At 47.3% G+C, this 13158-nt stretch overlaps 1 protein-coding gene across 2 annotated transcripts in view; it reads right to left on the reverse strand.

Moving 5' to 3' along the window:
• Dlgap2 (DLG associated protein 2) overlaps positions 1-13158 on the reverse strand; it is a 691629-nt gene that overhangs the window by 291618 nt on the left and 386853 nt on the right. For both annotated transcript variants that reach the window (XM_041673600.1, XM_041673601.1), the window contains one exon: positions 498-530. In XM_041673600.1, coding sequence (XP_041529534.1) covers positions 498-530 — 33 coding nt within the window. The remainder of the gene's footprint in view (positions 1-497; positions 531-13158) is intronic.

Raw genomic sequence — 13158 nt, forward strand, 5'->3', positions numbered from 1 at the left:
GTACCTGCCCATTGTTACCCCTCCCTCATTAAAAGTGCACCCACGTGGGACCTCCGCGTGTCTGTGTTTTCTTCCCCGAGTAATGTCTTTACGCTCTAACCCGCAGACAAGAAAGCCAGCCAGAAATTAGGAACAACAACTAGCAGTTAGTAATAATTTCCCAAAGCCTCATTTAATGTCCCCTTCATCAGAACCTTTGGGTCATATTGCTAAAGCTAGCAAATGCATATCGCATCTACTATCTGGAGAAAACTGGCTATGATGTCTCAGTACAATACAGGAAAGAGGTATTGCCAGTGAGTCGCTGTGCTGATTTCTTATCAGAGAGGAACTCCCGCCTCCCACTCATGTTTTCTGTTCTGTTTCCCATCAACACCACAGAGTATACTTTCAGCTTCAAAATGGCTGAACGCAACCAGTGCAGCGGTTTTTACCACCAAGCCAATGCATGAGATGTTATGGCGCTCTGCCCGCTAGAGCAGCAGTGAGGTACTCACCTTCTGGCTCGCCACAAAGGGTGCACTGAGACTCTGTGGAGAAGAGAGAGAGAGAAGGGTTAGCCAGGACTGTGACTTCAGCCTGCTCCCGCAGCCTCACACCACTGTACCCCCGCGGCCCAGAGTCCCCGAGACCTTAGCCCAGAGCTGTTCTGATCTCGCGCTTCAGCAAGTTCCATCTAAAACCCAGACTTGCAAATGCCTTGAACATTATGCTTTATTAGATAACAACCTCTTCGTCAGAGGCATAAGTGCACATCTAATAGGTTTTCATAACTGCAGCGCTCAACACTTTTAAACTACTTAGATGAAATGGGAATGGTGGTGTTACCATTTTCAATAGCTAAGCCACTGACTGCAGTCCTATTAGAGTTATAGCTGCAATGATCTTCAGATACAGAAAGTATATCATAGCTCAACGAAGACTGACTTCTCCATACGTAAGACCATAGTTGCTTCTCCAGAACAGACAGAGATGCTAGGACCATGGTATCTGGGTATTTAATACACTAGGAAGTCACAGCACCTATAAAATAGACTTAAGTGTAGGAAGACTGATTACTGCTTACAGTCCAGAGTTAAACACACACACACACACACAAACACAAACACCACACCATTCCCAGAACTCTAAGAAAGTCAAAGATATCCCTGGGGAGCAGGGAGGGAGTCCAAAGTTTGACTCTTTGGCTGACTATAGGGTATACAAGGCATAATGGCATCCACTTACCCCAGGTACACATAAGGTAAGAGGACATGGTGACCTGGGTGTATACCCAGATGGAGTTTGGAATGCAGACATGGTAATTTCTGCATCACTCTGTCACATACATTGGGATATGCAGTCATGGTAACCTTTGTAAGCTCCTAGACATATATAAGAGGGTACCAAGGGCATGGTAACTTCTGTGTCCATGTAAACACAATGTTAGGGTATACAGGCATGGTGACCCCATATACTTGGAATGCGACCACAGCATATATCCAGACACATACACAGAAGTCCAATGACATAGTGATGTCTGTGCAGGCAGATACACAGTGGGTGCAGAACACCCAGTGGTATCCCCATGGAACCCATGTGATGCAAAGGAAGCAGGCCAGTGTACAAAGTGTCTAACAACAGAAGCTAAAGTCACATGGAAGCAGTCCACACTAATGAATGACACCATTAGTATGGGCAATGCTCCCTTTATCCTGACACAGCCAGCAGAAACTCCCATGTGAAAAGCCCAAACCAAAAACATAACCTATTTCAGCCTCAACGTCCAGCCCAGAATCCAGGAGTTAGGAGCCATCCTAGTCTATGGCCCTGCCTCACTGATCACTAGCAGAGTGAAGGACACAGCTGTGAAAGTCATACTAGGGAGCTCCGCAGAGAGGGTAAAAATTTCCACAGCCTGAGTTCAAATCCCACAGCCCAAATAAAATCTGGAAACAGTAGCACTCATATCTTTAATCCCACAGAAATACAGGTGGGTGGTGGAGATGGGAATCACATGGGCCAGTTAACCCGGCACACAGGGCAGTGAACAGCAGGGACCTGTCTCCAACACGGTGGAGGGTGGGGACCCACACTAGGCACTGTTCTCTGCTCACCATGTGTGGTCCTCTCTGCACTCACACTCATGCACATACAGACTCATTCACTCATTTCCACACACACACACACACACACACACACACACACACACACACACCCGCACAGCCGCACAGAGCCTATGTTGCCAGAATTTTCTTTTTCAATACTCAAACTGGGGCCAAGATGCTCCCCTGCAGGAAAGGAGCCCCTCAACTTGAGCAAAAACAAGAACTCCATGGTGCCTAGAACACAATGCTGTGCACACACAGTCATGCCCAGGCCTCAGAGCACAAGGCAGCAACGTGCCCCCAGAGGGCACCCACCATGGGTAACTAGGGCCTCATGCACAGAAGAGCAACACCCTCCTTGCCTTCAACCGTAACTAACCTACTCTCTGCTCTGTGGCCCTGAAATCAAAGCCATCGCTTCCCTGATGTGTGAACTGACCCTTAGTTCTGGCTCTATGCCATGGATGGCAATATCCAGAACCCATGCCAGGACTGACCCCTGGTTAGGATCTTCATCTCATCCCAGCTGACACACTGTGACAGCACACTGAGTCACTAAGGTGGCTTTCGGTGAACTCAAAGGTCACCCAAAAGTCCCCAGAACCGAAGTACCAGCTCAGCCAGTGTCACATCACAGTTCCCAGAACAAAAGTTTTGAGCGGGTGCCTTTTGAAGCTGAATTATTAGTGCATTCACACCTCAGGCTTTAAAGTGTTATTTCCAGGAAGATCACAAGGATGGGTGATGGCTCTCATTACGACTGAGCGCGTTTACGGGTGTGTTTCTCTGTGAAAGCCCACAGCTGGCCTCTGCGGTGGAAGCGCCGGCTGACAACCGACAGTGACGGGTTTGATGGTACTTTTCATCAAACACATCCTCGCAATCTGATTGAAGTAAATGAATCCAAGAGTCCCTGGTTCCAATGTTCCAGATTTTCCAGTGCAGGTGTTAGATACTGACATGAAGGAACTATACTAGCCCATATGGAGAAGGCAGACTGGGTCAAGGCCTGCTTCTACTGTTCCTGGTCACATTCTCTGGACAGCAACATCATGATCACCCAGAAACATCTAGAAAAACCACACAAGCCTAGAAAATGGTGCCCACTATGTTGGATGGTAGAGAGTCTGGTGGGAAGTCCCTATAGCTTACAAGGAAATGCCCCACGGACAGTGAGGACTTCACTAGCATAGACTTATGAGGCCCGAGCACACTGCACAGAGGCTCCAGGCCTGTGGGGATTCACAGGAGACAGCCGAGGCAGTCCAAAGACTCCACAGACTTCCTGGGAAGGAGATGCAGGGAAAGTGTTACTATTGAGGGAGGAGGTCCTGAGGCCATGGAGCTGGAGGTCATGGAGGAGGTGAACAGCTGTCTTTGCTTCTAAGAGATGCTGGGGCCAGGCTTGGACCAGCCATCACATACAGTTCCAACCACCTAGCTGCTATGTGTCAAACACAGACACACACGAAACCCCTGCTTAATCAACTTAACACTAAAGGTTTCTTCCCTTCCATAGGAGAACTTTGAACACTGGTAATGGGAATAAGAAATATGAAGCAATAACTCCCTGGTATAGTAAACTTATGATTGAATAAAACAAACTCAAAACAGTAGATCTGGGTATGATGTAGCAACAGTCAAGATGGGGTCTATGGAATGGAGATGCATAAATTAGGAAATGTTAAAAAAAAATTCTTAAAACAGGCAAGGGCAATTTGAATCCAGTGGGAACAAACATCCAATGCTCTGGAGTGAATTGGGGGAGTGTGTTATCTGCTGGGGGACAGAGAGATGCACCATGTTCCCTGTGACACACTCTGAATCCAGACTGCCACCCAAATACCCATGAGCTCAGGGCTTCCTGGTTCTTGCTCTTGGCAATATTGGATTATAGTGGAACCTTCAGAACGTAGGGCTTAGCAGGAGGATGTAGGACTTCGTATGAGTGTTCTTTTAGGGCACTTAGGACTCCAGTTCATTTCTATCTTTATGGCCACCCTGAGGAGAGTAACCTTTTCTACATGTATTTCCACCACGGAGTGCCGTGCCACTACAGGCTCAGGGCAATGGGGCCCATGGGCATGGACCTCTGAAACCATGGGTCAAATAAAACTTTTTTTTTAAAATCAGTTGATTGTCTTGAGTATGTTGCCACAGGGGCACAAATCTAGCTGCTGAGTTAGGAGCACCTGGAAGATATAGGGAAGTGTTTTGAGATAGAGGGATGTGGGTATTCCTGATCTGGAGGGAATGGTCATGTGGTGAGCTGAGTACAGGCGAGAGAGACCTTGGCAGCCCCTTTTTCTAGGGATGGCTGTTAATGCATGCTGGCATGGCAGGACAGGATAGCATCAGTCACCACCTGTAAGGTTCAGCTACAGAATCATGAAGACAAGAAGACCCAGTCTACAATGGAAGGCCATCTCAACCCAGTCACGGCTATGCAGAGAGAAACTTTAACTCTGTCCTCTGACTCTAAGACCCCAGTTTGGACACTAAGAAACTGATGGTGCCATCCTTTAAGCATGCCTCACTAGGAAAAGTGACCATTTTACAAGGGGGTGTGACACGGACTGACTAGCAGAGGGGAGGCAAATGGCTGCCTAGAGGGTTTAAAGTCTGGCCTGCCGGTGAATCAGAGACCCTGGCTCAGAAGGGACGCTGACATGAACAATGTCCCTTCCTCTCAAGTGGGAGGATGGACGAGCTGCCAAGTGCAACGCAGTGCCCCGTGGGCTGAGCTGTTGTGAGGATGGGCGTAAATGAGACACGCATGGCACGGTACACGGCGGCCAGTACTGGACCTTACTAAGCAGCTGCTTGTACTCCACCAGCCAAAGCTATCGAGAGAGGTATGCCAGGCTTTCCTCCCATCCTTCCCTTGCCTTCCAGCCTTGGTCTTAAACTTCCTCAAGCCCAAGAGGTTGACCCCCACAGGAGCCCATGATGACGAACGGTGACCCCATGGAATTCAGCACTATGGGGTTTGGTCTGTGGTCATTCTTCCCAAGGAACACATATTTAAATCATGTAGGGTATGGCGAGAATTCATCTGGAGACACTGAATTCGTCACCATTATTGGGCTCATTTGGTGGTGGTGCACCCCTTTAATCCCAGCACTCGGGAGGCAGAGGCAGGCAGATCTCTGTGGGTTTGAGGTCAGCCTGGTCTACAAGAGCTAGTTCCAGGATAGGCTCTAAAGCAGCAGAGAAAACCTGTCTTGAAAAAACAGAAAAAAAAAAATAAGTCTACAAGATTATGTCAATTAACACAGACGGAGAAATCCGCCGTGATTGCATGTGTGTTCTATGCACACCTGTAACAGATGCAGCCCCTTGAGAATATGGTTATTCCCAGAGCTGCAGAGTGTGAGTAGACAGAGCCAAACCACTGTTCTCTGGCATATGCTAAGTGCCCTATTTTAATCCCGCAGGAAAGGAGGGGCCACCTCTGTGAATCGTGAAAGCACCTATCTACGGAAGGAACTTTAAAAACACCCATATATTTTAGCAGAGGCCCCTTCCAACTCCATAAGGAAGCAGCCCTTGCTTTGTCATGGCCAGAGCCCCTATGCACTTGCTCTCTCCTGACTGGAGAGCCAGCAGGGGTGAGGGTGTAGGCGGTGGCTGCTTAAGAGACAGGAGAGAAACAGCAACTCTGTCCTACCCCAAACCCCACAAGGGAAGGGCCTCCATATTCACAGAAGCCCCTGTACATGGCAGCTCGCTCAGATGTAACCCCCAAATCCAAACAGGTTCACTGACAGAAGCCACGGCCTGTCTCATCCCCGAGGCTTATTCAAACCCATGTTCGGGTTCTGCACACACACAGGAGACACTGCTCTAAGCAGGATGACCCCAACAGTGGGAAAGGCTGAGAAAGGATGGCAAGAGGAGGCAGGGAGCATGGAGGCTGGGGGAAGTGGGTGCACCAGGTCAGGTGTCGGGAGCTTGGCAATGATGCTAATTAGCCTTTGTCTGCCCTCTCCTGCTCCCTCCATAGAGATGTGAGGACCACTCGTGAGTACACTGGACACGACTGATGCTCTTGGTCCTATCTAAGCCAGGCAATGTCCCAGATCGACTGCTCCTGGACATGAAGATGGGGAGTGAGAAACTGCTGCTGCCCCCAGCTGTGTTTCTACAAGAGATCCACAAACCAGAAGCCTTTTCTGAGACCTGGGGCCAGGCAGCACTTGCCCCAGAACTCAGTATATGATACAGTCACATAACACACACCGTGCAACCACAGGACAAAATGGTCATGTCACATACAACCTTCTAACAACACAATAGAATCATGCATCCGTGAGACTGTAAAACAAGAGGACTTGACCTAACAAGTCAGGAGCCTAACCATAAACCCATGAGGACAGCCCTGTGAATCATACTTGGTTTTGGCGTCAGGGCCTAAGGGCTCATGTAGAACATTTCAAACACAAAAGGAGAAGGAGAAATGGCAAAACACTGAAATTTGCTTTCCTTTCATTTTGGATGTGTTTCCTTTTGCGTTCTTTTGATCTTTTCTTTCTTTCTTTCTTTCTTTCTTTCTTTCTTTTTCTTACATTGTTTCTATTATTTCTTTATGTGACAATGTGTGAAGACATATGTGTCCAGGTCACAGTGCAAGCGTGGAGACTGGTGGGCTGGTTTCGGAAGTCCTTTCTTTCTACCACATGGGTTCAATTTGTACTGATGGTCAGGATCCTCAGATGGTCAGGATCGACAGACAGCGCCTTTATCCGCTAAGCCATCACCCCAGCTCTGTGTTTGGAGATGGAGTTGTATATAGCTCAGGCTAACTTCAAACATACCACTGACAAGGCTTGCTCTGAACGCCCCGTCTTCCTTCCTCCACCTCCCAAATGCTGAGATTACAGCATGTGCCCCCGTGTCCAGTTTACAGTATTGGGAACTGAACTCAATGTGCTACCAACTGAACGACATTCCCATCTCCTGAATGTACTCTGATACTCATTCAGTAATATTTCCATAAAACCAGGTATGTGACAGATGAGTGGGGGCAGGGGTGGGCTGGTGACCTTGTGTTTGTGATGTGCACTTAGTAGATGTGCAAGGAGAAGTCTGGAGGGGTTAACGGGGGTGGGGGAGCTCAGAAGTTACGTCTAGGTCAAGGTATGCAGAGAGCACTGTGGGGCTGCACGGTGTCAGACATCAGAAGATGATTGAAACTTAGTGCACTTAGTAGAGTTCACTTTAACAGTGACAGTATGCTTTTTCTATTTCTGTGTGTAACGGACTTTTCTCATTGCGTCATTCTAGAAATAGAGGAGACGGTCTTGGGTCCAAACCCAGCATGTTCTGATGATCATTGGCAAGTGTTAGCAATCTACTGGTTAGTGGTTAGAATTCACTGGTTTACAAAGACACGGTTTGCCTCGCTTGAGGAGGTGTGGATGGGAGAGACCAATCCATCACAATGTAATAAAAGCTAGGACTCTGGAAGACAAAGCTTGCTCTCTAGGGATGCACAAATCCCCCAGTGGCACTGGGCAAGGCAGGTCCATGAGGGAGTGACAGGATCCACTGGAGTTAATTAGACAAGTGTGCGGTGGGCGTGGCCTTTCCCAGGAGGAACAAGCGGCTGAGACTGATGGATTAGCAGGTCATCTTTATGGATATTTTCTGAGTCAGAAAGAACACCAAAATGTGGAAAAGCTCAATGTAGGACTCACACACAGAAATGGTCCGTGTCAGAGGGGAAGCCCTTTGAAAGTCCCAGACAGAGACAGTGGAGGGGCTCACCCATTCTAGCGACTGCGTGCAAATAAAATCTGATTTGACTATTTAAGTGAGGTAAAACACCATGAAGATAAACGCGGAGGCAGTGGCTTTAATAAGTCCCAGTGGCTGACAGAAAGACCAGGTTACCTTTTCCAAACATTACCCCTGAGCCGGGCGATGGTGGCGCACGCCTTTAATCCCAGCACTCGGGAGGCAGAGGCAGGCGGATCTCTGTGAGTTCGAGACCAGCCTGGTCTACAGAGCTAGTTCCAGGACAGGCTCCAAAGCCGCAGAGAAACCCTGTCTCGAAAAACAAAAAAAAACAAAACAAAACAACAAAACAACAAACATTACCCCTGTTCCTGGGCCCCAAAGCAGGAGCAGGGAAACAGTGTGGCCAATGCAGAGGGGGTTCTGGGTGAATGTTTTCACAGGCCCCCTGCATTCCAGCCACTGATTCTGAAATGCCGCTCTTGGCAGGAATGATTCTGGGGACACGTTTACCTGACTCAGAGTAAGACTGGCTAAGAACGTTAAATAATTATTAGACTCTCTCCGGGGGAAACAGCATCCGGTTATTATTCAATCCAAATATACGCTCTCTCCCACAGAGCGCACCTGGGATTAAAGATCAGCAAAACTAGTGGCTTCCCAAGGAAAATCGATGCTTCTTTATTTTCACGCCATGGTTATCTGCAGAACTGGATGGTGCTCACGATGCTGCCGTATCCATCCCGCGATCCTTCAGTGTGAGCCGCCAGCAGTCCCATTTCTCCCTTCAGTGAAGGAGAGGATTAGCTGCTTGCCCATCGCCAGCCACACAGTCCTGAAGGAAATGGCTAGTTTTTGACAAGTTTCAAAATATTTCATCCAGTAGAGCATTCTAGCCTCTCTCTAAGCCTTTGACAGACTCCCCTAAAGTACACAAGAGCCATCAAAGTGAAGCTGCATTCCAGCCTCCCGGATAATTTCCAAGCACAAAGGGCCCATCAAAAGCTATTTAGTCAGGAATTCCACTCCTGGTCCTTCTGTCCGCTTCTGGGCAGCTGACACAAATGCTTCACCGTCAGCAAGGATGCGGAGGTATCTCTGAGGGGCCAGGCTGCCCTGTGAAACGGTCATTAGATCTAAGGGTCCTCAATGGTAGTCGTGCCCCTGCAATTCCCATCAAACCATAAACCATAAGGATACAGACATCTTTTCCGGTTAACCCAAGCATACACAAAAACACACCAAGGAAGCACCTGCTATCCTTGCTCTCTGATCCCAGTTCCACATTTTGCTATCACGGGGTATGCTGGTTAGTCTTACGTCAACTTGCCACAGCTAGAGTTATCTGAAAGCAGGGAAGCTCATCTGAGAAAATGCCTCCACAAGATCCAGCTATGAGGCATTTTCTTAACTAACAATTGATGGGGGAGGGCCTAACACATGGTGGGTGGTGCCATCCCTGGGCTGGTGGTCCTGGGTTCTATAAGCAAGACAGTAAGCAATGCTTTTCCAGGGCCACTGCCTCAGTTCCTGCCTCCAGGTTCCTGCTCTGAGTTCCTGCTCTGACTTCCTTCCTTCAGTGATGGATGTGACCTTAGAGTTGTAAGCAGAAATGAACCCTCTCCTCCCCAAGTGGCTTTGGTCATGGTGTTTCATCACAGCTATAGCCCTCCTAGCAGAGACACAAGTCAACAGGAGGAACCTCTCCTGAGGACATGATCCCTATCCTGTATTTGCTCACTTAGTTCCACAGCTCTGGCTGCCATTCCCTGAGGTCAAAGGTGCCTGAACTTCACCTTCCTAACCTAGATGCTGGCTGGAGAAGCCAGCCAGGAATGACGGATTTATACATTTGGCTCCATGATGGACCCCAGCAGCCTCTCACCCTCCTCTTGCCACCTCTGTCTCTGGCATGTCTTGCAAGGATCTACAGCTGTCATTGTTCCAAACTCAGTGCCAGGCTCTCAGAGTTCTGTGTGCCCAGGCCAGAGCTGCTGGTAAGGGCCCTGTGACCCTTTCTAGTCACCATTAAGGTACCATCAAATCCAGTCAGGGGTTGCACTGCACACTGGGACAGTGGGATGTCCCCTACTTGGAGCTGCTATGCTCTCTCACCCTCTGCTGATCAAACCAAAGCTCTAGGCCAGTCTTTCTCCACCTTCCTAGTGCTGCGACCCTTTAATATACAGTCCTCATGTCGTGGTGACCTCCAACCATAAAATTATTTTCATTGCTACTTCATAACTGTAATTTTGCTGATGTTATGAGTCATAATGAATATGTGATACACAGGATATCTGGCAAGCAACCCGTGTGAAAGTGTTGTTAGAGCCCCAAAGGGGTTGTGACCCATAGGTGGAGAACCACCGCCCTAGGCTTTGTCCAGATCCGAATCAGCTCAACTAAGTCGTCGTCATGTAAAGGCAGTTGCACTGGTTTTCACTGTATTTGGTAGGCTTGTTGTTTTACAAAGTCAGCGTCCCAAGCCTCCATGGAAACAGTACTGTCTGCAGGGTGAATCAAGGATGAATCAGGAAGGAGCCAAGCTTTCTCCCTGACTATCCCTGTAGCCAGCAAATGGTCAGGAAGCCTCTCAATCCATAACTCAAAAATCTACCAGAAAATCCAGTCACTCACATGTCCTCCTGACAGTACTCGGGTCAGGCGGACACCATACACTGTAGTGACACCAGAGCCCCTTGGGAAGTCATGTATCCTTCTGTTGTCCTCATAGGTAACATGACGGCAGGCATCTCACAATAGTGATTCTCCATCCCTGGAGTCTGCCTTTGGCTCAGAGAACAAATAGGTCCCAGTCTTCCAGAGAAGGCAAAGCCTCATGTTTCCAGGGCCTGCCCCTTGGCTGATACATAGCTAGACTTGACTTCTAAATATATGTAGAAGTCACAAATATACAGAAGGATACATAGAGAAAAAAATATATGTGTGCCATGAATATCTTTCTAAGTTACAAGGGGACAGTGACCGATTGCTTATGAATTTTATTAGTGCTTTTTAAAACAAGTATTCAGCTATATTTCTTATTTTTTCTGGTTATCAAACATGGAAAATAAATACTGATCTCAGGAGACTTGGCACAATTTTCTCATTATTCTCAAAATAAGGGAACCTTGCATGTAAAAGCTGCCAATAGTTCCCAAGGTCTGTGGCATGCAATAGCTTGGGGTATGCCCCCCAAACCCAGGCAGCTCCCAGGTAAAAATGAACCCCGGGCTGCACCAAGGTCACTTTCAGTTCCTTACGCCATAACTCTTCTTGCCTGGACCTCTACATCAAAATCGTCCCCTGTCATCCCCTACCGTGTCCTCAGTTTGTTCCAAAAGTGTCAGCAAAATATCACTTATTTTTAAGGCTTTTTCTTTGTTCATCGTAGGTACTCATTTATTACAGCAAGACTCACAGGACTCAAGAGCACGCATGATTTAGTGCTCTGTGTGGAAGCTGTGATTTATCTGTCAGGCCTGAGTCCCTTACTCTGCTGCTTCAGGGGACGACTCCCTGGGGGAGTCACCACAAGACTTGGTAGTGGCTGTCACGCTTCAACTTTACTTGAAGTTGTAGTTTCTATTTTCTTCTCTTTTCTTTTTTATTTAGAAGTTTTTTTTTTTTTTTCCAGCTCTCATGATTGAATGTAGGGTCTCTCATCTGCTAGGAGAGTCTTCTGCCATGTTGGTAACTTCTCACCTCTCTTTTTACTTTTCTTTTTTATTTTGGGTCAGAATCTTACAAGCTTGCCCTGATGGCCTTGAACTTACTCTAGCCCAGGAATACCTTGAACCTTTAACCCTCCTGCTCCAGCCTCCCATAAATTGATGCCCCATTTTGAGGTCTTTGTATGTCACTTTATTGATGGCAAACACAGACATGTTGACACACAGACACTTAGACACACAGACGCTTTTCACTTTGACAATTCCAGTTGAGTGATAGTTTGTTATTAATGCTTTTGATGTTATCAATAATTTAATCTAGAGTCACAAAAATGTGTGCCTATAGCATTTCACAATATTATTTCTTACATTTTGGTCCATTTCAATATAATTTTATGTCATGAAGTAGGAGTTGAAATTCATGCTTTTAAGTGTATACAGTCAATAGTCACTTGTTATAGCCTAGTCATTTAAGATTGTTTTAAACACTGGTACTTTGAGAAAAATCAACTCATCTCATTATGTCCTAACCGTTTTGCCCTTCTTCCTCAGGAGATTAGTCTGCTGGCCTCAAGTCTCTTAAGTTCAGTCAACAAAGTAGTTTTAAATTACAGATCTGTGACACACCATTATTCCACAGTTACTTATTACGCTGCCACATACTGTACGAAGTGCAGGTTATGACCATACATTGATTGTTTGGAAGGGATACGCGCGCGCGTGCGCGCGCGCGCGCGCACACACACACACACAGAGAGAGAGAGAGAGAGAGAGAGAGAGAGAGAGAGAGACTGAGACTTCAGCCACACCAGAGAGCCCATTAATTTGTAGGCTTAGCTCACAAACTTATGCCATATTTAGAAGGCCAAGCAGTACTGAGGTATGTGACTAGTTTATTTCCACAAAGGAGAAACGATACGAAATTTGCCTTCATCAAGCAGGCCAGGGACGCTTTGTGGGAGTTACATAATAAACTTGGGTTATTGGGAAGAGTCCTCTGGTAGCAGTGCATGATGGTCTGAAGGGGGACAGAAGAGGTGAGAGGATTTATGATGAGGAACTCTGGGGGATGAGGAGATGGCCAAGGCCACGGTCGGGGGAATGGATAGTCTCTGTACAATTGGCAGTGAAAAATGAGAAATGTGCAGATTGATTTTAAAATCTGATTTAGAGAAATGGAGAAGACCATATGGAGAAGAGCCAAAAAAACTCTTCAATGGCTCTGCTTTTCAAATAATGGGAGGAAAACAGGAAAAAAAAAGACTTGACAATTTATCATGAGAGGAAGAAGGAGTAATTAAATAACGACGGGACAATTGCAGTGGGAAAGATCAGGCTGTGGGGAACCAGGGGACACAGGGACAAAACACAATCTCCATGTCAGTACATCTTGTCAAAGCGAAGGGCTGCCAAGTAAAAGCATGAGCCTCACCAGAGCGGGGGACACACACCTGTGGTCCCAGCCCTCAAGAGGCTGATGTCTGAGCTGCACAGTAAAATCCTGCCCCAATAAAACTAACACAAGTGGAGCAAATCTCTCGGAGGGCGCTGCCCAAGAGCCATGGAATTAAGTCCTCTCTTCTTAGGCCTAGGATGCCCGGGGACCACTTGAGTGATGTTATTTGTTATTTCTCCTCAAACAGGAAAAGTCAAAGCAGTTT

This window comes from Microtus oregoni, unplaced genomic scaffold (genome assembly GCF_018167655.1).
Source record: "Microtus oregoni isolate MIOR12 unplaced genomic scaffold, Mior012 000024F_ref0000369, whole genome shotgun sequence".
NCBI lineage: Eukaryota > Metazoa > Chordata > Mammalia > Rodentia > Cricetidae > Microtus > Microtus oregoni.